The 25,527-nt window shown below is 38.8% G+C and overlaps 1 protein-coding gene across 8 annotated transcripts in view; it reads right to left on the bottom strand.

Annotated features, from left to right (window-relative positions):
* The window catches only part of AOPEP (aminopeptidase O (putative)), a 405,018-nt gene that overhangs the window by 298,693 nt on the left and 80,798 nt on the right, over window positions 1-25,527 (bottom strand). For all 8 annotated transcript variants that reach the window (XM_054689497.1, XM_054689495.1, XM_054689499.1 and 5 more), the window contains exon 4: window positions 2,407-2,560. In XM_054689497.1, the coding sequence (XP_054545472.1) occupies window positions 2,407-2,560 (154 nt within the window). The remainder of the gene's footprint in view (window positions 1-2,406; window positions 2,561-25,527) is intronic.

Raw genomic sequence — 25,527 nt, 5'->3', positions numbered from 1 at the left:
TTGTGCACAGAGGGGTATTTTTTGTCAGGCCTGTGTTGAGAGACCAGCAGAGGTCCAACTACCAATAAGTGGGTCAGTAAGTTTGCCTCATTTGCATATGGGGTATTAGAAAGTCCACTGAAACCATGGACCTGAGCATTCCCTCAGTTCACCCAGACAATAATAAGATCTTTATTTTGTTCTCCTTTTGTCTGTTTCTCAATTGGTTTTGAACCCAGGAGAACATGAGAAGAGCTGTATTTACCCCTTTCCTAAACACCAACTGGGATTTTAGATATATATCATCTCTCCCCACAATCCCTACTTGATTTGGCTATAATTTCTCCCTTCACAATTAGGAATGTGAAGCCATTTCAGGTGTTTTTGGAAGCACATAGGAGAGCACATAGGATATGGTTTTTGGAGAGCACATAGGATATGGTTACTGCCTACTCCCCCACATCATATCTGTGGAAATATCTTTTCTCTTTCTTAGCTTTCTTCAGGTACACATTTTTCAACTATACATCTTTAACAATCAGCCCTGAGACTATAGGTGAACTCCAGTTTCTAGTATACAGAAAAGGAAAGCGTGGCTTTGCCCAAAGAAATGTACCCAGTCTCAAAGGCACTATTCCTAACTTGTTTTCTGTTCCAACAGGAGACCCTTCGATCAATAACAATTGCGGTGCTGACTCCTGAGGTGGGAAGGTGGATCAGACTGTAGGCGAGTCTTTATAAGATCCTGGGTAAGATTCTAAATCACCTCTCTGGTGGGAGGAGTGAGGAACAAATCGAGATGTGATTCCAGGTGCTGTCACTTAGTGAAGACATGAATATGAACAAGTTGCTATCTGAAGCCTAGGTATCCTGATCTATAAAATGGAGGTAATATGGCAATGTATTTTATAAGATTATCCTTAGAACCAACTGAGATAGCATTTAGATCAAAACTTTCCCTGACTTCAAACATCCAATGGTTTCCTTATCAATGCAAAATAGATTAAGGCTATAATTAACAAACAACCCTACTGTTTCAGTGGCTATATTATAAAAAGGTTTATTTCTCACTTATACCTAGTTCACTGTGGATCCAAGTGACTCTCCAAGACATGTGTCCTTCCTGCTTAAAAATCTAGGCTGTACAAAACTATAAAATAAGGCTTACTTTTTGATCTCAGTGGCAGGGAAAGAAAGTGATATATGATCTCATACACAATTAAATACGACCGTATGAAAATAGCATACATCCCCTCTGTCCACAATTCTCTTCTTCCTTCAAGAATGTGTAAGTAAAATCCTCTAAGCAATCCAGAATATTTAATATAGCATAGGGAAGACAGTTCAAAATAGGTAAGTTATTGAGCAGGGAGTAAAAATTACTTGCCTTCCCCCAAAGAGCAAAAATGGGGCAATAAGACATGCCTGTCATAAGACAGGGTTTAACAGATTTCGGTCTTAACAATACAGTCACCTCGTAACAGAGACCAACATAGCATAATAAAACCAATACAAAAGGAATTTGCTCTAAAATCATTATCTTAGGTGTCGTTCAAGGGTGAACAAACCATCTGTTCTATTACTCTGAGCTCTGGGCTGTTGCCACGAGGAGGTACTGACTTACTAACTATCTCTAAACAAGAAAAATGATTAAGGTGAGAAGGGTGTAAAAGTCCTGGAGTGAGGCATGAGGCAATGAAGCACAATTAGTGCATTTTTGTGTCTTCTATATATATCCCCCTGATCCCTCTGGCTCTCAAAATTAGAAATAGTTAAACAACTGGGGAGGCTGCAAGTGAGTATCTGAGACCTATACTTAATGTTAAAAACTTCAAACTGATTTTCTCCAGTCCTTTTGGGAAAACAAGAAATTGTTACTGAAATTAAGTGTCCTTCCCCAGAAGGATTCTCTTAACCCTATGGTCTTGGGAAAGCTTCCTTCTGTCCTGTGCTCCTAAAGAAGCTGATTAGCCCCACTGGGAGAGGGTCCCCCCACAAACACACTGCTAAGAGCAGTGACTAGAACCAAAACAGTGGGGAGTCTACATATAAATTAATCAGACAACAACTTCTTGTTAAGCTGTGTTTTTGACCACATAAGCACTGAAAACCAAAGTTAAAAGGTGTAGAAGAAAAGTGTGAATCTGAAGATTATGCTGATTTAATCAATTACGTAAAAATATTTCACCTGACTTCACAGAGGATTTCATATATGCTACTCTTGTCTTTTTTTTTTTTTCTTTATAAACAATATGCCCACATTTCTGCCTCTCAACTCTTCCCTCTCAGTAGGGCTTTTCCTGCTTTGACTAATCATATTTTAGTTTAGTTTCTCAGCAGGGATGACTCATGTCCCCAGTGCTTGAAAAAAATGCATCATACAACTTCCTTAAGTGTCCCCAACTGAGCAAGTTCCCATATACAAACCTAAAATCAGGCTTAGAAGGTGAGACAGAGCTGTCTTTTGTCACTTCATCTAAAGAGCAGATCTCTTTCTTTACTTCTGTCCAGGATCCCACTGCAATTGTGAAGGTGGAGGCTGGCATGGGCATTGTTACATAATAATGCCAACTTAAATAACCTATAAACAGAAAGAAAAACAATAATGAAGCCACTGGAGAGCTGTGGACCTTACTCTAATTTCTCTCTTTAGGAACTAGATGAACTTGTGATAACATGGTATGAGCCAATTATTGGAAGTGGGTCATGTAAGATGAAAGGGCATTATTCCAAAACTAAGAAAAGCATAAGAGGGATGATGTTTTCAGGGCAGCTAAGGAGGTTTGAATTTCTTCTAGGAATCAGTTCGAATCCCTTTAAGTAAGGTTTTAAATAAAGAGCAACGCTGAGCTTGTCACTAAGAGCTACAAACAATGAAGGGCACAGGTTGTGTGCGCCTATAGAGGCTAGATTATGTCTTACTCATCCTTATTGCTAGTACAGTATTTGGCATTAAAAAGATGATCTGTTCAATCAATCAATGAATGGATGATCACTTCTGGGCTGCTAAACTATTTTGCCTAACTTCAACTCAACTCAGCCTGAAGTAGATATAGAAGAAAACAAAGAGACTAGGGAAGGGAGTTACCTGGGCTTCAGGGAGATACCCTGAAATTGATTAGCTCTGGAAGTTCTAGTCTTATCCTTCATCCTTCTTATCTGTTTATGTGTTGAACTGCCCCCCCCCATTCCTCAGTGAGTAGATAAAAAACATACCTAGAGAGATTCAGTGGAGTCAAGGACTCCCAGCTAGCCTGTAATAGGGCTGGAATCATAGCTGGCACTCCTCACCCTAGCCAAGGGTATGCCCTCCATTAGTCCAGACCATAGAGGTTTTTTGGTTTTTTTTTTAAGAAGGAACAAGTTATTGATAACTTACCACACCATAACTTAACACCCCTATAGTCTTTTTTGTCCCTTACTAATTCCTTTCCAGGAGCTATTCCTGTCTTTCTTGTAAGTTTTAAGGGGTAAAATATTAAAGAAATGGACTGTGGTTTTCCCACTTTGGTAAGTGAGTGGATAAGATATTAAAAGCTCACTTGAAATATAAACTCCCCATAATGTCCAACAAGCTGACCTAACATGTACTTTTCAAAGTGCTTTACCAGTAAAAGTCAATAATAAAGGTTCAATTTCGGTCTCCATATGCTTGACTCCTTTGTCTCTCAACTAATTCTGAACTCAGAGAAGCCGAGGGATCATTATTTATTACCCTCTGAAACTCTACCAACATAGATCCAAAGAAATGTATTACAGAAATCCTGTGATGAAAATAAAATTTTTGAAAGGAAACAAAAACTTAAACTGCAGAAAAAAAAATGTGTTATCAAGTTTGAAGCAATATGTGATATGATATCAAGTTTGAAAGTCATTGGCGAAGACACTTGAAGGTGGAACATAGAAAGGCAGACTCAGAACTACTGGAATTCACCACAGAGGGAGTCATTCTCTCAAACTTGTTTGTAATTTTCATCTTGCTCCTGGAATCAGAATGGACACTCTTGAGATCATTCCCTCCAAAGCTAACTAAAAAGCTCAAGGTATGCTCCTTTTTAAAGGATAAAGAGAAGGGCTACCTACAATGATGTTGTAGCTAACCCAATGATATGTGTACCATCTACTGGACTTTATGGAAAAACACAGCTTTAAAAAGAATCACTGGGCCTCCTCAGTGGCGCAGCGGTTGAGCGCTGGGTTATGAAGCTGCCCGCAGCCTCTGCAGCACCGGTTTGATCCCCGGCAGCTGGACAAGGGTCCCACATGGCACACAGACCTCTCCTGCCACGCCCACTGCTCCCCTCAGCAGTGCATTTTATCAGTCTGCCTGTTCTGCTCCCTGCTCTGGCTCTGGTGAATTCTCTCACCCTCCCATGTGCTTGTGTGTGTGTGTGTGTGTGTGTGTGTGTATACATATATATATATATAAACAAAATTAATTAAATAAATAAATAAATAAAGAGAATCACTGCTCTGATCCCAAGCCAGCAAGAAGAGGGTAGAGATAGTTAACGGTCTTGATGAAAGCATGAGATGGACCTGTTATGACATGCTTCATTGAACCCACCTGCCTCATCTTTCTAACTTTCATTACTCCCTCATTCTCAGCAAACTAATGCTTCTTGCAATAGCTGCATAAAGAAGTTCAGTTTGCACTGAACAATGCAATAACTGGCACAAGTTGTAGGAAGGGAGGAGAGAGGAGATGGAAGAAAAGGAAAGTTGAGGAACTAAATCTTTCAAACAGATTTGTTTAAAACAAAGATCTGGAGTAATTAAAAATTTTAATCAAAAGGCTAGTCATTCTTTCCCTCAAGTATATTTTGGAGTATTTACCATGGGTCATTGATTTTCCTTTTAAAACTTTCACATTCTTGAAAGCAATGGCTTTCAGGTAAAAATGTTAAGATGGAATACCTTTGCTGCCTTTCAAAACCCAAGGAAGAACAGTAAAAGGACTTTTATTATTTCTTTTAAAAATTACTTAATTTTTGAGGTAATATGGGCTTATAATATTGATTTAGAGGTACAGATTTTTAAATTTTTAAATTAATTTATTTTATTGATTGAGATAACATTTGGCCCCACCCCCACCCCCCACCCCTGCAAAAAGTATTGCCACCATAGTATACCCACCACCAAATCACCCATAATCCACCAGGGTATAGGATTTTTAAAAGTCTGGCAAGATGGCAGCAGAGTGAAGAGGCCTCCCTCCTATGGATACTCACAAAAAATGCTGTAAAAACTGACAACCACAGTCCACAATAGGAGCATTAGTCAAGGAAAGAGGTAGGAAAAACTAAGTGAACTTTGTTTAGAATGATAAGGAACAATAAGCCCCAAAAGGAAGCAATAGCTGCTACATAGAGGCCTCTACTGCCAGTGAATCAGGCAAATGCCCACATTTGGACTCTTAAAAACTAACATTGCACTGGATAAGGGAATACAGGAATAGGTACCCAAAACAGTGGGTATACTGCTGGAGAGCTGCAGTGAGGACTACTGGCTTGAGTCTGAGACTCAACACAGAATAGCTGTAGCCTGAATGGATCACAGCACCTGGACTTCCCTATAAAAGGGGTTGATATATCCAAAATATGCCACCCTTCCCCCATGGACTGAGATATCCCAAACACCTCTCCCCCTCCCCCACAAATAAATGTTCAAGCACCTACCAACAGCGGGAGTCAACACCCCAGCATAAGACTGCTGGGGAGGAAAAGAGAACAACTCCTAGCCTACGACCCTATATCACCTGCAATCCATGCCCAGTGCTGCTCCTCGTGCTTAAAAATAGCCTAGAGTGGAATTGGACATGAGAGGTAAGAGAGACTGAATCTGAGCAGCTGATCTGGAGAAGGGGATCATTGTGCACGTTCAAATACCTGAGTCTAGTGACAGTGTTCCTTTGGTGCCCATTGCCCTAGTCTTTTTTTTATGGTACTAACTACTATCCCTATGAAAATTCATGAGGAAAAGAACACATCACAAGTGACAGAGAAAAAAAAATACAAAACCAGGCCTGAAAGGAGCCCCAACTCAATGGAGTTGTAGAACATGACAGAAGGAGAATTCAGCACAACAGCCTGGCAACACTGGTGGAACTCAGAAAAACAAATATAAAAATAGAGAGTATAAAGCAGTAGAAAAGGGTAAGGAAAATATGAGGCAGCTACAATTAGAAATAACAGAGTGAGACACACTATAGTTAATTTAAAAAATACAATTGAGAACTTCAATAACAGAAAACAGATGCAATGGAAAGAATGAATGAGCTTGTAAACACAATGTTGGAGAAAACAAGAATAGGACAATGTAGAGAAAAAAGAATGAAAAGAGTGTAAGAGTTCTCTGGGAATACATAGAGAAAAAAATATATCGATGAGGATCCCAGAAGGTAAAGAGAAAGAATAGAAAAATTTCAAAGAAATAATCATTGAAAACCATCTCAATCTGGCAAATGAACCAGAAATTGTAATGCAAGAGACCCAAAGAGCTCCAAACAAAATAATACCAATAGACAAACAAGACACATAACATAAACCTGTTGAGAACAAATGACAAAGAAAGAATATTAAAAATACCAAGAGAAAAAAGTATAACCCAATCAGAACAGCAATCAGACTCAGCAGAATTTTCAGCAGGAACATTACAAGCACAAAAGGACTGGGAAGAGATATTTAAAGTATTAAAAAAAAAAAATTCTTGGGCCTCCCCGGTGGCGCAGCGGTTGAGCGCTGGCTTGCGAAGCTGCCCGCAACCTCTGCAGCGACGGTTCGATCCCCGGCTGCTCCCAGGCTGCCGGACGAGGGTCCCACATGGCGCCTGCTGCTCCCCTCAGCAGTGTACTTAGTCACTCTGCCTGTTCTATGCTCGGCTCTAGCTCTGGTGAATTCTCTCACCCTCCCGCGCCTCTGACTGTACCCAGTGCTTGTATAAATAAATAAATAAATAAATAAATAAATCTTTAAAAAAAAAATTTTTCTTGTCCAGAATAATCTACCCAGCAAGATTAATAATCAAGATAAAAGAAATAGTAAAGAATTTCATTGAAAAACAAAAACTTTAGGGTCTCCCCGGTGGCGCAGCAGTGGAGTACTGGGTTGCGAAGCTGCCCACAGCCTCTGTGGCACCGGTTCGATCCCCGGCTGCTCCCCGACCACTGGAGGAGGATCCCACATGGCATGCAGACCTCTCCTGCAGCCCGCTGCTCCTCTCAGCAGTGTACTTCGGTCCTTCTGCCTGCTCTGCTTCCTGCTCTGGCTCTGGTGAATTCTCTCACCCTCCTGCGCTTCTGACTGTACCCAGTGCTTGTATAAATAAATAAATAAATCTTTAAAAAAAAAGAAAAAAAATAAAAACTTTATCAGCACCAAGCTGCATAAGAATGAAATCATAAATGAAATCATGATGAGGCTACAGAACAACAAATATCAGGAAACAGAATCATTTAACATGAAGAAGGTGGAGTAAAGTAACAATGTGACCTATCAGAACTAACTAGAGATAAGACTTATTCAAAGGTTCACACAAAAAACCTATCTTTTACTAACCTCAATGGAATCTTCAAACAAACAATAATGGTGGTAACATTTAAGTCAATGGAAATGGAACTGAAGAAAATCATGACAGGAAGTCCTCAAAAAATAAAAAAAAAAAAACAAGACAAACCAAAACAAAGCAAAATCATAACAAGATAGCAATGAGCACTTACTTGTCACTAATAATTTTAAACACAAATGGCCTGAACTCACCAATCAAAAGATGTAGAGTGGCTGAATGAATTTCAAAACAAAATTTAACCATCTTCTGTTTAAAAGAAACTCACCAACAAAGACAAGTAGACTTAGAGTTAAATATTGGAAGACAGGTTTCAAGCAACTGGCAACCTAAATAAATAAATAAATAAACAAACAAATAAATAAATAAGGAGAAGCTATACTTACATCTGATAAGACAGACTTTCAATTAAGAAAGGTAATAAAAAGTAGATAAGGGCACTATATTTTGATTAAAGATCTAATGCAATGAGAATTAATAATACTCATAAATATATATGCACCAAATGATGAAGCACTATGATATATAAGACAATTCATAATAGAACTTGAGATATTCACAGCAACATAATAATATTAGAGATGTTACTGTTCCACTTACAATGGACAGATCAACAAGACAAAGCATGAATGAGGAAATAACAGCTTTAAATGAGAAACTACACTAAATAGGTCTCATAGACATCTATAGAAAACTCCACCCCAAAATTGCTGCATATGTATTTTTTTCAAAAGGCACATGGAACATCTGCAGAATAGACCATATCTTATTGACATAAGTCAATAAAACCACAAAGATCAAAATTTTATCTAATACTCTGACTTAATGTCAGAAAATTACAAATTCTCTGTAAGAAAAAAAAACCCAGGAAAATCTATGAACATGGAGACTAAATAACATACTGTTTAATATCAATTAGATAAAATGGAAATCAAGGTAGAAATTAAAAAATAATTTGAGATGAACAAAAATGATACAAGTTACCAGAATCTTTGCAATTCAGCAAAAACAGCATTAAGAGAGAAGATAATTGCAATACAGGCCACATTAAAGTCAAGAAAAACCCCATCTAATACATACTTGAAGCAACTTAAAAAGAGCAATAAACAAGACCCAAAGTTAGTAGAAGGAAGAAAATAATAAAAAAAAGGAAAAGTAGATGAAATAGAGATAAAAAGATAATACAAAAAAAAAATCAGTGAAACAAAGAGCAGCTGTGTGCTTTGTGAGAGGCTAACTCATACCCATCGGAACAGGTTATGGGGTCACAGGGAAGCTGCTTTGGAAAGATGAAACAGAAAAAAAAGCAGATAGAGCTGAGTGTCTTGAAAGAATTAACTTTCAAAAAGTGTGGGGTTAGTAAATACATAAAAAAAGTAAATGTGAAAAACAAAAAATAAACAATTATTAGCTTGAAAAATTAACATGGTATATAATAGTAATAATTTAATCCGAGTTTTGCTATGAGACTTAATAACAAACATGGATATAACAATGTAAATGGAGAAAACTAATGTAATCAAAGTTATGTTATTAATTACATTGGGAAAGATAGGATTTGGAACAGGGAGCATGTGTGTGATGGGGTGGGAAGTGGGAGAAGAGAGCTAAATCCCTCTCTCCCATAGTGGGAAGATCAACCCTAAACATTCAAGCATCTTATTACATGACATGTATGTAAATATCAAGTAATGAGCTGTATGTAAATATTAAGTAATGAGCTAAAAGAAATGAAGGTACTTATGAAGCAGAAGAAACAGGGGGAGGTACTAAGGACTGTTACTTTAGAAAGATACTATAATAACCCCCACAGAACTATTTGACTCTTAAATGTGCATTTTAATATTAAAAAAATTTAAAGGAAACTAATGAGTCAATGAGTTAAAAGCTAACAGAAAAAAATAGCATTTTTTGTTCTGAGATATTATTAAAGATAAAACACAGAAAGAAGTGGATATTTAGAGATAAGGTATATAATAACAATATTAATTAAGAAATTATTTTTAAGAATTAAATACTGGCAATAATTTTTTTGGTTATGACACCAATAACACAAGAAACAAAAGCAGAAATAAACTAGTACTATATCAAACTAAAAAGCTTCTACACAGCAGAAGAAACCATCAATAAAATGAAAAGGCAACCTATGGAGTGGGAGAAAATATTTGCAAATTATATATCTGAAAAGGAGTTAGGATTCAACACAACTGAGTAGCAAAAACAAAAACAAAATAACCAGATTAAAAAGTGGGTGAAAGAATCCAAACAGACATTTTTCCAGAGAAGATATTCAAATGGTCAATAAATGCTCACCATCACTGCTATCAGGGAAATACAAGTCAAAACCACAAAGAGAGGTCACCTCACATCTGTTAGAGTTGTTAGCAAAAATAAGATGAGACAAGTGCTTGTGAGAATATGAAAAAGTGGACACTTGTTTATACTGTAGGCAGGATTGTAACTTGGTGCGGCCTCCATAGAAAACATGAAAGGTTCCTCAGAAAATTAAAAATTTAGCTACCATATGATCAAGCAACTATAATATATATATACTCGAAGGAACTTAAATCACTAACTCAAAGAAATATCTGCACTCTGTGTTTGATGCAGCGTTATTTGCAATAGCCAAAATATAGAAACATCTTAAATGTCTGTTGATGGATGAAAGGATTAAGAATATGTGGTGTACACATTTCTCCTAATCTAAGGTTTTAATTTCCAATGGCAATTACCCAACTTCTGAAAATATTAAATGGAATATTTCAGAAATAAACAATCCACACATTTTAAACTGCGAGCCATGAGTAGTATGATGCCATCTCACACTGACCTGCACATGGGACTGTCCGACACCGGACATGAACCATCTCTGCCCAGTGTATCTATACTGCATATGCTACCTCCCCAATAGTCATTTAGTAGCTGTCTCAGCTTCTTTTAATACTCTTATTATGGTAAATTGTAATTGCTCTATTTTATTATTAGTTATTGTTGGTCTCTGGCTGTGCCAAATTTATTAAACCCTATCACAGGTATACAAGTATAGGGAAAAAACAGTGCAGCATATGGGGTCAGTACTATCCATGGCTTCAGGAATCCACTGAGGGCCTTGGGATGCATCCTTAGCAAATAAGGAGGACTGATGAATATATACAGTGGAATAATTTTTAGTCATTTTTTTAAAAAAAGAAATCCCATCATTTGTGACAAAATGAATGTGCCTGGAGGGCATCATTTTAAGTAAAATAAGTCAGAAAAAGACAAATGCCTTAGTGTCTAATTTATATGTGTAATCTAAAAACAACAACTCATAGAAACAGAGTAGACTGGTGGCTGCCAGAGATGGGGAGTGGGGGAGATGAAAGGGAAAAAGAGAGAAGACATTCAAACTTCCAATTATAAAATGAATACATTCTAAGAATGACACATACCACATGGTAACAATAATATAGGTAACAATATAACAATACTGTGTTGTATATTTAAAAGTAGCTAAGAGAGTAGATCTTAAAAATCCTCATCAAAAACAAAAACATTCTATCTGTTTGAGGTGATGATGTGTTAATTTACCATGGTAATCATTTCACAATATATACACATACCAAATCATTACTTTGTATGCCTTAAACTTACACAAAGTTCTGTGAAAATTTATCAATTATATTTCAGTAAAGCTGGAAGAAACAAAAAACACTGTATATAATAGGTTTTCTCCCTTCATCCTGCATGACTTTTTTTAATAATTTTTATTTTTATATTCCCCATACAATTGCAACCCCCTTATTTTGACCCCAATCCCTCCCCTCCTCACCCCCCACCCCCCATAGAGTGTCTCTGGTTCATAGTTGTTTGTTGATTTTGATTTTCACTTTCTTATAATTATTCATTTTCCTGGTCCCTTATTTAAGTTTTCTAGATTCCTGCTATGAGTGAGACCATCCGGTATTTTTCTTTTTCTTTCTGGCTTATTTTGCTGAGCATGATCCCTTCCAGCGCCATCCATGTTGCTGCAAATTGCATGTGTTTATCTTTTTTGAATGCTGAGTAATATTCCATGGTGTATATGTACCACAGCTTCTTGATCTAGTCATCGATTTTTGGGCATTTGGGTTGTTTCCAAAGCTTAGCTATTGTAAACTGTGCTGCTATAAACATAGGGGTGCAGTTGCTCTTTGGAATTGATGTTTCTATGTCCTTTGGGTAAATACCTAGGAGTGGAATTGCTGGATCATATGGAAGCTCTATGTTTAGTAGGTCCAGAAATCTCCACACAGCTCTCCACAGTGGTTGGACCAGTTTGCACTCCCACCAACAGTGCAGGAGACTGCATGATTTCTTGACCCATTATTTCCCTGCACTTCTGACTCTTGTACCTGGGCAAGATGAGACTTGGAAACAGCAGTATTTGAAAATGCTTTCAAAAGAGAACACTGCTAATGGAATAAGAAGTATCTGTTAAGTGCATGCACAAAGTCACAAGGAATTCGCACATAGGGTGCAACCAAATCACGTCCCAGTGTTTTTATCAGAATTTCTGTGCACTCCAGGATATATGGAGAGATGACTAGAGTCACTGAAAGAATGGGGAAGGAATATTACTTTTTAGTCAGAAACTTGAAATAACCTGAAGTTTGGAGTGAGATAGCAAAAAGTGGAAACAGAACCTGAATTAACTCCAGCAAAAACATTTTAGAACTGTTGTTCTTCAGTTTGTTCTGAAGTAAAACAACAGAAAGACAAGGATTTTTTTCCCAAATGTATTGAAATCAGCACCTGAACTTATATTTTAAATGCTCTACATGAACTTCTCTTAGGCAGCCCTCATAAATTTTCTTTCTTTTTTTTTTTTTTATTTTGGACTCATAAGGTCCCCTACTAAACCATTTCATACTTCAATTTTTTAAAGCAAAAACATTTCTAGGCTATCATGTGGTCATAAAACAGGGGCAGATAAATAGGCAGAGCTAAATAAGAACTGGTCAGGAACCCACTTCCCAAAGACCCTGGTTGGGCTCTTTGCAAGAGCTTCTCAAAGGTGGTTTCCAACTCTGGTTTCCTGCCCAGCTCTGAGTGGACACTGAAGCCAGTGCTGTGACAACTGAATACCTCCAGGACTCCAGGAAGCTGCTACCAATTCATTACTGTCACACCATGTCTAATATCCTCATTTGGTAGAAAATGAGGTTGTCTGTTCTGAGATGATTCCACTAAGTCAAGTCTTGTATAAAGACTGCACAGCTGCTTAGGGAATACCTGACTTTTATCTTCAAACAACACTGTAAAAAATGCAAATAACAAGGTAGAAATTCTGGCCCAGAAAGCAGAGCATGCATTCCAGAGACAAAGAGAAATAATTTCTGGATTACCCATTGTTTGGGATAAGCCTACCTTGCAAAGGGGATTGATGAGAATTATTTCTTTTGAATTTGTCCATTGATTGAGTTCCAGCTTTGGAATGTGACTGCTGGAGTACAGTTTCCTGCTCACACTTACCAGTTTGGGCACATAACTTAATCTCTTAATGTGTCAGTTTCCTCATCTATCACAAGGGGGAAATATCACAAAAATCTACCTCATAGGATTATGAGGATTAAATTAGATAATATACATAGAAATCACAGTGCATAGCAATTGGCACACAGTACGTAGAGAAGAAATGTTAACTGCTGACTACTTTATAGCTGCCTCCTCCTATTGCCTGGCCTGACTTCCTAGAAGCAGAAATGAAGAATGTTGAAGGTATGGCTGCCACATGTGCAATGGAGCCTGTGGCCTGATGAGGTCCACATATGGGGATTAAGGTTGAATGACATTAAAGCACAGTGCACACAAAGTGATTCATTTAAAGGGGAATGACAGGCTAAAGGGGGCATCCCACATGACTTCACATAGAATGGACCATTTGGAGACCATTTAAATGGTGTTTACTCTAAATGAGCCATCCTCAATGAAATGGACAGCAAATACCTTCATTTTCCTTTTTGATTCAATCCACTTGCTACTCTCACTACACCAACTGCAAAACAAAGGGAACACACTGTAGTTGAATTAACCCAGAGTTCTCCTCTGCAAAGGCCAGAAGTTCATTGCACCACTGGATGATTTTAAGACCAGGGCAGGATTCCTTAGCAAGACTAATAGGGAGGGGGGCAGTAGAGAGGGGCCCAAAGGAAGTGGTTATCCCCAGCTGCAGACTAAGCAGCCATCCAGCTCACCTTCCCACTCCCTGCAGGATAGATCATATAAGGCTAGGCTTCCTCAGAAAGTTCCCTAAGGCCCCTATGCCACCATCTCAAATTGGAATTTATAGGGGAGAAAATTCCTTTTTAAAATAAACTTTTGGGAGGATGGGCGGAGCAACATGGCAGCGAGGAGATGCTGCGAGTAAGATCTCCCATTAAAAAAAGTTAATAGGGAGGAAAAGCGGCAGGTCCCAGTGAGAACTGGGACACGGAAGATAAACGGACGACTCCAGCAAACTACCCAAAGAAGAAAGTTGCCATAAAAGAGGACTAGAAGGGAGGAAAGCGCAGAACCCTGCTCCCCTCCCCCACCCACAGAGGCGGCACTCTCTGACCGGCAGAGAGGAGGAAAACAACAAACTAAAATGACCAACAAGAACAAACTACGCAGCAAGCGGGGCTGTGAGTGGAAAGGAACTATTGCAGCCACCACACCCCGTGAATGGGAGCTGCGGAGAACCCTGCAGGATTCGCCACAGAGGTGAGCTCCGGGCTCCATTAAACAGAGACCCCGCCCCCAGGAGGAGGCCAGGACCAGCACACAGCCCCTGGCCGCCCAGTAAGCTTGCGCGGAAAAGTGGTGTGCTGGAAAAGCAAACGTGGATCGGGATCGGGATAGCGCGGAAAAGCAGCGCGGTTGAAAAGCAAACGCGGATTGGGATCGCGGCTGCCCAGGTCCCAGCGCCTGCGACCTAGGCTTGCAGGGAGAAGCGCGCGAAGACCCTCACTGAGGTGAAAGACCCTCACTGAGTATCCAGGAACCAGGCACCCAGGCATGGGAGTGGGGTGCAAAAGACGCCATTCTGTGGACACTGAACTGGGCTACAGCCCGCGTCCTGGACCTGAGGGGTTTGGAACTGAGATCTGGGGCACAAAATTCGGGGCGTGGGTTCTCCACGACAGTGGGGCACAAGGCAGACACAACACCCAAAGCCGTTGAGGTTTACCCTACCATTCCCGCTCTGTTTCCTGTCCCACGGGGTGAAAAAAAAAAAACAAAAGCAAAAACAAAAAACAGCTCCCCAAGGGCTCTAGGAGAGATCTCTGGTGCCACCTAGCGACTTGAAACCAGCAGAGGCTCCTGGAGGAGCCAGTGGCCAGCCGGGAAGTTAGCCCACGCCGGGCCCCTACCGACCAGTAGTCTGAGCCCACAGGGGGAGTGAGTACGCAAAGACGAGGCAGACCAGGTGCGCAGAAGAGTGTGCCTGAGACTGGACAGGCAGGGAGTGTGTCCCGCATCGCCATTTTAGAACAGGGACATTTCTTCAGTAAAGATTGCCTGCAGAAGGCTCCCTCAGGAGCCAGAGGTGAGCGGGGGAAGTTCGCCCACACCAGAACACCTCTGGCCTGCAGTCCAAGCCCAGAGGGGGAGAGGGAACCCACCACCGGGGCAGACCAAGAGCACAGGGGAGTGTGTCCCCACATCGGCATTTTAGAACAGGGACCTTTCTTCAGTAAAAACTGCTTGAAACTGACAGATGGCTCCCGGAGGAGCCAGAGGGGAACAGAGAAGCTCACCCAAGATGCCGGCCAGTCGCAGCAACACAGTGCCCCAACGCATACGGCAAATTAGAAAACAGAGAGTAGGGAGTAGAAGAACCACATGCAACATAGCAACTCCTCAGGGAAGAAGCACACCACAAAAAGAAAACCAGCCCCCAGATTGCAACGACAGTAACTTGGAAGAACTTCTGAGCCTTCCAGAAAGAGAATTTAAAATTGCCATGATTAAAAAAATGACAGAACTCATAAAGGAAAACAATGATAAGGGAAAAATAATCAACGATCAGAAGAATGAAATTGAGTCCCTAAAGAGGGAAGTAAAAGAAATGCAGGAGATCAAAGAATTAATGGAAGAACTAAAGAATTCTGGGAAAAGCAATGAAAGCAGAATAGATGAAATGGAAGAACGAATAAGTTCTCTTGAAGACACAGAAGTAAAAAGAACCAAAACAGAAAAGGAAAGAGAAGTACGAAGGAAAAAGAACAAAGAAAGACTTCAGGAACTATCTGACACCATGAGGAAAGGAAATATAAGAGTTAGAGGAATACCAGAAGGAGAGGAGAGAGATGTAGGAACAGAGAAAATATTCCAGGAGATAATTGAAGAGAACTTCCCAAATGTGAAGAAGGAGCTGAAAATTGATATACAAGAAGCAAGAAGAACACCAAACTTCCATGACGAAAGGAAAAATACAGCAAGACACATAACAGTGAAGCTCCCAAGAATCCAGGAAAGGAAAAAATAATGAAGCTGACAAGAGGGAAGAAACAAATAACATTCAAAGGAAAACCAATCAGGCTGACATCAGACTTCTCTGAAGAAACACTACGGGCAAGGAGAAAGTGGAAGGACATAGTCAACAGACTCCAAGAAAACAGATGTCAACCAAGAATAATCTATCCCGCAAAGCTTTCCTTCCTCTATGAAGAAAGAATAAGGACCTTCTCAGACAAACAGAAACTATGGAACATCATTACCAATAAACCCCCACTCCAAAAAATACTACAAGGAATCCTAAAGCCAGAACCTCAGAGGGATGAACAACAACGAAAGAAGACAAGGAAAAAAAAAAGATATTAAAAGAATAAATAAAATCAAAGGAAAGACAAACACAATGGCAAATACAGATGCTAACATATCAATATTAACCCTAAATGTAAATGGACTAAACTCTTCAATAAAAAGACACAGAGTTGCAGCCTGGATTAAGAAACAAAACCCAACCTTTTGCTGTCTCCAGGAAACACATTTAGCTACAAAAGATAAAAATAGACTCAAAGTTAAAGGATGGAAAACAATCCTACAAGCAAATGGGCCAAAAAAGAAAGCAGTAACAGCTATACTTATATCAGATAAAACAGATTTCAAACTCAAAAAAATAAAAAGGGATCCCAACGGTCACTACATTATGATCAAAGGGACAATACTTCAAGAAGAAATAACACTAATTAAACATATACTCACCAAACTAAGGAGCACCAAAATATATCAGACAACTGTTGTCATCTCCGAAAACAGACATCAGAGAAAATACATATGTAGTGGGAGACTTCAACACACCACTATCAACAATGGATAGATCAACAAGACAAAAATAAGTAAAGAAACTAAAGCTCTAAATAAGGACCTAGAGCATTTGGGCTTAACAGACATATATAGAACACTAAACCCCCAAAAAACGGAGTACGTATTTTTCTCAAGCGCACACGGATCATTCTCCAGGATCGATCACATACTGGGGCACAAGACAAACATCAACAGATACACCAAGATTGAAATCATACCAACCATCTTTTCTGACCATGAAGGCATCAAGCTAGAAATAAACCATAAAATGAAGGCAAGGAACTTTCCTACCTCATGGAGACTAAAACCACACTACTGGAAGACCACTGGACTAATGAGGAGATCAAAGAGGAAATTAAAAAATTCTTTGAATTGAATGACAAGGAGGATACCAATATCCTAAATGTATGGGACGCAGCAAAAGCAGTAATAAGAGGAAAATATATAGCAATAGAAGCTCACATCAAGAAACAAGAAAGAACTCAAAGAAACAACCTAATCTCGAAGCTCAAAGATCTAGAAAAAGAACAACAAAAAAACCCCAAAACCAGTAGAAGAAATAATAAAAAACAAAGAAGAAATAAATGAAATTGAAACTAAAAAAACAATCCAAAAGATTAATGAAACCAAGAGCTGGTTCTTCGAAGAAATCAATAAAATAGACAAACCCCTAGCCAGGCTCACAAAGGAAAAAAGGGAGAAAGCACAAATAAACAGGATCAGAAATGAAAGAGGAGAAATCACAACGGACACAGCAGAAATAAAAAGAATAATCAGTAACTACTATGAAGAGTTGTATGGAAACAAGTTCAACAATCTAGAGGAGATGGACAAATTCCTACAACTCTACAATCACCCAAAGCTAGATAAAGAAGAAATAGAACACCTAAACAGACCAATTACAAGCAGCAAATTGAAATGGTAATCAAAAACCTCCCCAAAAACAAAAGCCCAGGACCTGATGGATTTACAAATGAATTCTACCAAACATTCAGAGATGAATTGGTGCCTATCCTACACAAACTCTTCCAAAAAATTGAGAAGGAAGAGACAATACCAAACACGTTCTATGAAGCCAACATTACACTAATACCAAAACCAAACAAGGACAACACAAAAAAGGAAAACTACAGGCCAATCTCCCTAATGAACACTGATGCAAAAATCCTCAACAAAATTTTAGCTATCAGAATCCAACAATGTATCCATAAGATAATTCACCACGACCAAGTAGGATTCATTCCAGGGACACAAGGATGGTTTAACATCCGAAAATCAATCAACGTTATCCAACACATCAACAAAAAGAAATATAAAAACCATATGATAATATCAATAGATGCTGAGAAAGCTTTCGACAAAGTGCAACACGCATTCATGATAAAAGCCCTTGAAATTCTTGGGATACAAGGAACATACCTCAACATCATAAAGGCCATCTATGACAAGCCAACAGCCAGTATCATTCTCAATGGTGAAAAGCTGAAAGCAATTCCATTAAGATCTGGAACAAGACAAGGATGCCCACTCTCACCACTGCTTTTCAATATAATACTGTAAGTCCTAACCAGAGCAATAAGACAAGAGAAAGACATCCAAGGAATCCAAATAGGAAAAGAAGAAGTCAAACTATCACTATTTGCAGATGATATGATAATATACATAGAGAACCCCAAAAACTCCACAGAAAAACTAATTGAACTCATCAATCAGTTCAGTAAAGTGGCAGGATACAAAATCAACACACAAAAGCAGTAGCCTTCCTATACACAAACAATAAATCTGAAGAAGAAGAAATAAAAAAAAAAACCATCCCTTTTATTATTGAAACAAAAAAAATCAAATATTTGGGAATAAATCTAACAAAAGAGGTAAAGGACCTATACAAAGAAAACTATAAAACACTGTTAAAAGAAATAGAAGAAGACACAAAGAAATGGAAAGACATCCCCTGCTCATGGATTGGAAGAATAAACATTATTAAAATGGCCATCCTACCAAAAGCAATATACAGATTCAATGCTATTCCAATCAAAATTTCAATGTCATTCTTCAAAGAAATAGAACAATTATTGATGAAATTCATATGGAATCACAAAAACCCCGAATTGCCAAAGCTCTCCTGAAAAGGGAATGGAGGCATCACACTCCCAGACTTCAAACTATACTACAAAGCCATAATCATCAAAACTGCATGGTATTGGAACAAGAACAGACACACAGACCAATGGAATCGAATAGAAAATCCAGAAAAAAACCCACAGATTTATGGTCAACTAATCTTTGACAAAGGAGCAAAGACTATGCATTGGAGCAAAGAAAGTTTGTTCAATAAATGGTGCTGGGAAAACTGGGTCGCTACATACAAAAGAATGAAGCTTGACCACTACCTCACACCATACACAAAAATCCACTCAAAATGGATTAAAGAACTAGACATAAGACCTGAAACCATAAAATATATAGAAGGAAATATAGGAGAAACACTACGTGATTTGCACATCAAAGACATCTTTACAGATACATCACCCAAAGCAGTGATAGTGAAGGCAAAGATAAACAGCTGGGACTACATCAAATTAAAGAGCTTCTGCACAGCAAAAGAGACAATAACAAAAACAAAGAGAAACCCCAGTGACTGGGAGAACATTTTTGCACCCAACACTAATGATAAAGGACTGATCACAAAAATCTGCAAAGAGCTGATGAGACTCAACAACAACAAAGAAAATAACCCAGTCAAAAAATGGGCAGAAGAGCTAAAAAGAAACTTCTCTGAAGAGGAAATGCAAATGGCCAACAGGCATATGAAAAAATGTTCAATATCACTTGTAATCAGGGAAATGCAAATCAAAACTACCATGAGATACCATCTTACACCAGTGAGAATGGTACATATTAAAAAAACTAGCAACAACAAATGTTGGCGAGGTGTGTGGAGAAAAGGAACTCTTCTGCACTGTTGGTGGGAGTGCAAACTGGTCCAACCACTATGGAGAGCTGTGTGGAGATTTCTTGACCTACTAAACATAGAGCTTCCATATGATCCAGCAATTCCACTCCTAGGTATTACCCAAAGGACACAGAAACATCATTCCAAAGAGCACCTGCACACCTATGTTTATAGCAGCACTGTTTACAATAGCTAAGCTTTGGAAACAGCCCAAATGCCCAAAAATAGATGACTGGATCAAGAAGATGTGGTACATATATACCATGGAATATTACTCAGCATTCAAAAAAGATAAACACATGCAATTTGCAGCAACATGGATGGCACTGGAAGGGATCATGCTCAGTGAAATAAGCCAAAAAGAAAAAAGAAAAATACCGGATGGTCTCACTCATAGCAGGAATCTAGAAAACTTAAATAAGGGACCAGGAAAATGAATAACTATAAGAAAGTGAAAATCAAAATCAACAAAAAACTATGAACCAGAGTCACTTTTTGGGGGGTGGGGGGCGGGAGGGGAGGGATTGGGGTCACAATGGGGGGGTTGCAATTGTATGGGGAATATAAAAATAAAATTTATTATAAAAAAAATAAACTTTTGTTTTTAAATGGAATTTTGATTTGTCATTTGCTTACACAATTATATCATTTTGGGAGTACAGCTTCACACCTCAACATGTACATATGCTTCACTTACTCCCCACCAAAGCTCCAGTTCAAATATATGATCACATTACTCTGGGGGTTGTGTGGGGGTGTGTGTGATTCTTTTAGTTCAATTGTCTCACTAGTAAGATAGACATATAATATCATATTTTGTTCTTACAATCATGCTAGCAGTTTCTACTGCTTTTGCCACATCCCATAAGTTTTGTATATTTGTATGCTTGTTCTCATTTGTCTAGAGATATTTTTAAACTTCTCTGATTTCTGCATGAACCTGTTACAGGAACCTGGCTACTCTGGCTGTGGGAGCCTCCAGGGGCAGTGGTATTCTTTCACTCTGCCGCTCCATTATAAGTCAGTTGTGGTGGTTGCTCCTCAGAGATCTTTTATGTAATAGGTACTTCCTGGATCATGGAATGAACCAATCAGGTGTGAGCTATGAGCTGATTGTTGCTAGATCGTCCAATCAGCCACAGGATTGAAAAATGGTCCAATCAGACTTTTGTTACCAGGACCCAACCACCTCAGCAGTGGGAGCCAGCAGTAACAGTGTTGTTCTTTCACCCTGTTGCACCACAAGTTAGTTGTGGCAGTTGCTCCTCAGCCCTTTTATGTAACAGCATACTTCCTGGATTGTGGAATGGACCAGTCAGGTGCTATGAGCTGACTGGTAAATGATCTAATCAGCCACAGGATTGAAAAATGATCCAATCAGAATTGTGGGTGGGGCACCCTGAAAAAAGATATAAGCCAGGGACAGAGGGAGCTGGGGGAGAGGACACCAGCCACTGAAGGAGAGAGCTCCCAATGCCAGCCCCTGAGGAGACAAACAGGAGAGACAACGCCAGCCCCTGAAGAAAAGATTTTTCCAGTCTCCAAAAGTAGAAGAAAGAAGAGGAAGACTCTATTCCTGGCCTCTGACGAAAGAGGAAAAGGAGCATCCAGCAACTGACCCTCAAGGAGAGAAGTGAAGCTGAAGACTTCTGTCAGAGACTGGGCCTGAAAGGAGCATCAAAGACCCTGGGCCTGGTGTCTCAAAGAGCTGTTTGTTGTTGGTGTAATCCAACAATTCAAAAAGAGCTGTTAACACTAGGATTCTCTGACACTGCCTCTGAGGGACCAGTAGTGACCATCACTACTGGCCAGTGCTTTCCAGAACTCCAAGAGACTGGCATTGACCATCATTGACACTATCTGGGTGAAATAGCCAGCCATTTGTTTCCCCTGTTTGTAAAATAAAACCCGTGGTTGCTCCTGGAGCCTGAGGTTTCTTGTAATTGTGTGCATGGGTGAGAACCCACAGACAGTGACCTGTCCTCTTACCGGGCACTGTTCTTTGTTAGGTTATAGCCCTTAGTTTTGATTTTTGGCCTTTTGGGGCTTTTTGGTGGCTCTCTTGCCTCAATGCCCAGGCAGGTGGATGGCCATCCTATCCTTCCATCCATCCAGCCTTCTGCCTTGTTTGTCTCTGTCTCTGCCCCTATTTCAAACCCAGTGGTCTTTCAGTAGTGTGTTGTTCAGTCTCCATGTATTAAAATATTTCCTTGCTTTCTTTTGATAGTTGATTTCTAATTTGATACCTTTATAGTCTGAGAACATGTTGGGTATGATTTTAATCTTCATGAAATTGTGGATATTTGTTTTGTGTCCCAGAAAATGGTCTATTCAGGATAATGTCTCATATGCACTTGAGAAAATTGTATGTTCTCTTTTAGGGGGGGCGTGCATTGATATATATATATATATATATATATATATATATATATATATAAAATATATATATATCTCACACACACACACACACACACACACACATATATATCTGTGAGGTACATTCTCTATTTAAGGCTATTGTATCCCTGATTATCTAGTTGATATGTCAGTCCATTGGTGAGAGTGGGATGTTTAAGTCTCCTAACACAAATGTTTTTTTACAATGTTTGTTTTCAAAGTTGATAGTAGTTGTTTAATGTATATTGGTGCTCCTTAATTTAGTGCATATACATTGATGAATGTCATGTTTTCCTGATGTATTGTTCCCTTAATCATTATGTAGTGTCCCTCCCTTGCTCTCATTACCTTTCGTAACTGGAATTTATTTTATCTGAGATAAGTATGGCTATTTCTGTCTTCTTTAAAGTCCCATCCCCTTGTAAGATTGTTTTCCAATCATTTGTCTTAAGCCTACATTTGTCTTTACAGTTTAGGTGTGTCTCTTGGAGACAGCAAAAGATTGAATTCTGTTTCCTGATCTGGCTAGATACTTTGTGTCTTTTAATTGCTGAATTCAGTTAAATTATTTTTTTTTAAGATTTATTTATTTATTTATTTATACAAGAACTGGAGTACAGGCCAGATGAGTGGGACAGTGAGAGGATTCACCAGAGACAGAGTGGGGAACAGAACAGGCAGACTGACAAAATACACTGCTGAGGGGAGCAGCAGGCAAGTCAGGAGAGGTCTACCACACCACGTGGTTTCTCCCATGCCGGCTGGGATCGAACCCGTGCTGCAGAGATTGCGGACAGCTTCATAGTACAGTGCTCAACCGCTTGTGCCACCAGGGAGGCCCAAATTACTTTTAAAGTGATTATTGATATGTGATGGTCTACTGCTACCCTTTTATTCTTAATTTTTGTGGGCCATTCTATTCCCTTATTCAGTTCTTTGTGTATGTGCCTATTTTGGTTTCAATGTATAAGCTCCTTTCAATATTTCTTGGATTAGTGGTTTAATGTTTGCCAACTCCTTGAGTTTTTCTATATCTGAAAAGGTCTTTATTCCTCCCTCTCATCTGAAGAAGTCTTGTAGGATAGAGTGTTCTCAGCTGGCAGATTTTTTTCTTTCATGTTCCAAATGGTATTTGGAACATACCATTCCATTCTCTTGTTTGTAGTGTTTCCTCAGAGCACCTTGATGTTAACCTGATCAGGGTACCTTTATAGATTATCTGCTTCTTCCCCCTTCCAGCTTCAGTATTCTTTCTTTATCCTGAACTCTTGGAAATTTCACTAATATATGTCTTGCTTTATCTAGATATGCCAGGGTTCTTTTACTTTCCTGAATATGCACATTTATTCCCTTCTCTAGGTTCTGGGTGTTTTCCTTCATTATTTTTTCAAAAACTTTTTCTGTTTTTTTCGCTGTCTCTTCTTCCGCTGGTATTCCCATTATTCTTACATTGCCTTTTCTCATGGAGTCAGATAGTTCTCAGTTTTTCTTTGCTTTTTTAAGACTTTGTTTCTCTCTTTCCTTCTCTACCCAGATTCTTTGTATACCTGTATCTTCAATTCCACTGACTTGTTGTTCTACTTGATCTATCCTACGTCTGTGACTTTCTCTTGAATTTTTCATTTCTTGTATTTCTCTTTTGAAGTATTGAAGCTTCATTTTCATCTTATTTAGAGCATCATTTTCTATCTTCATTGATTTTATTTCTAAGGACATTCATTTTTTTCTGAGTTTTCTTCTACCAGTGAATTTCTTTATCATTACAATTCTAAAATCTATATCTGATCAAGAGAACATAGCTTTCATGTCTGTGACTGGGGTCTTGTAGATTTGTTCTCTCTCTGAGTTGCACTATTTTCTTGACTCAATTTGCTGTTTGTTAGCTTTTTCCTTCTGCCCATTATTAGCTTTGGAAGCCAACTGTTGTATGTGGAGTTTCCTCTGAGGATGGCCTCTCCCCCGTCACTGGTCAGTGGTATCCTCTCTCTGGGCAAGCAGCTGGCAGGGTATCATAGGAGGTCATGAGGTCTCTGTCTACTGACTCATTCCCTAAAAGAGGTGGTGTCTTTGTAGGTGCCAGCAGAGATCTTGTGGGAGGTTCAGGTGGTGTAGGTAGAGAAGGGTGCTGGCAGGATCCCATGGAAGGTCACAAGGCCTCTGCAGGTTTGGGTGGGTGCTGGTAATGTCCTTTGTTCTATGAAGAATGTCTTTGGGATTTTGATAGGAAGGATTGCCCTAAATTTGCATATTGCTTTAGGTAATAAGGACATTTCAATTAAGTTAATTTTACAACCCATGAACTTGGAATATCCACTTATTTGTGTCTCTTTTTTTCTTTCAATAATGTAGTTTTACATGTATAGATCTTTTATGTCCTTACTTAAGCTCTAGGTATTTTACTCTTTTTGATGTGATTATAAATAGGAATATTCTCCTGATTTCTCGTCTGCAATGGATTTTTTGTATTCTGATTTTGGAGCCTATCACTTTATTATATTTGTTTAGTATTTCTAATTTTCTTTTTTTAACTGGAGTTGTTGGGATTTTCTGCATACATTAACATCTCATTTACATCATAGTGATAATTTTACTTTTTCCTTTTCAATTTGAATAACTGTTATTTACTTTGTGTAAATACAATGTTAAAAAATAGTAATGAGAGGGAAAATCCTAATTTTGTTTCTGATGTTAGAGGAAAAGCTTTCAATTTTTTACCCCTGATGATGATATTGGCTGGGCATTTGTTTTATATGGCCTTTATTGGGCTGAAGTATGTTTTGTTTTGTTTTTATTTTTTATTTTTTTATTTTATTTTTTTTTAATAATAAATTTTATTGTTATATTCCCCATACAATTGCAGCCCCCCCATTCTGACCCCAATCCCTCCCCTCCCGCCCCCGCCCCTGCCCCCCAAAAAAGTGTCTCTGGTTCATATTTTGTTGATTTTGATTTTCACTTTCTTATAGTTATTCATTTTCCTGGTCCCTTATTTAAGTTTTCTAGATTCCTGCTATGAGTGAGACGATCCGGTATTTTTCTTTTTCTTTTTGGCTTATTTCGCTGAGCATGATCCCTTCCAGCGCCATCCATGTTGCTGCAAATTGCATGTGTTTATCTTTTTGAATGCTGAGTAATATTCCATGGTATATATGTACCACATCTTCTTGATCCAGTCATCTATTTTTGGACATTTGGGTTGTTTCCAAAGCTTAGCTATTGTAAACAGTGCTGCTATAAACATAGGGGTGCAGGTGTTGTTTGGAATTGATGTTTCTGTGTCCTTTGGGTAAATACCTAGGAGTGGAATTGCTGGATCATATGGA

This window comes from Talpa occidentalis, unplaced genomic scaffold (assembly GCF_014898055.3).
Source record: "Talpa occidentalis isolate TD23 unplaced genomic scaffold, MPIMG_talOcc4v2.1 talOcc4.7, whole genome shotgun sequence".
Classification (NCBI taxonomy): Eukaryota; Metazoa; Chordata; class Mammalia; order Eulipotyphla; family Talpidae; genus Talpa; species Talpa occidentalis.
This window is presented reverse-complemented; position numbering and strand designations above follow the sequence as displayed.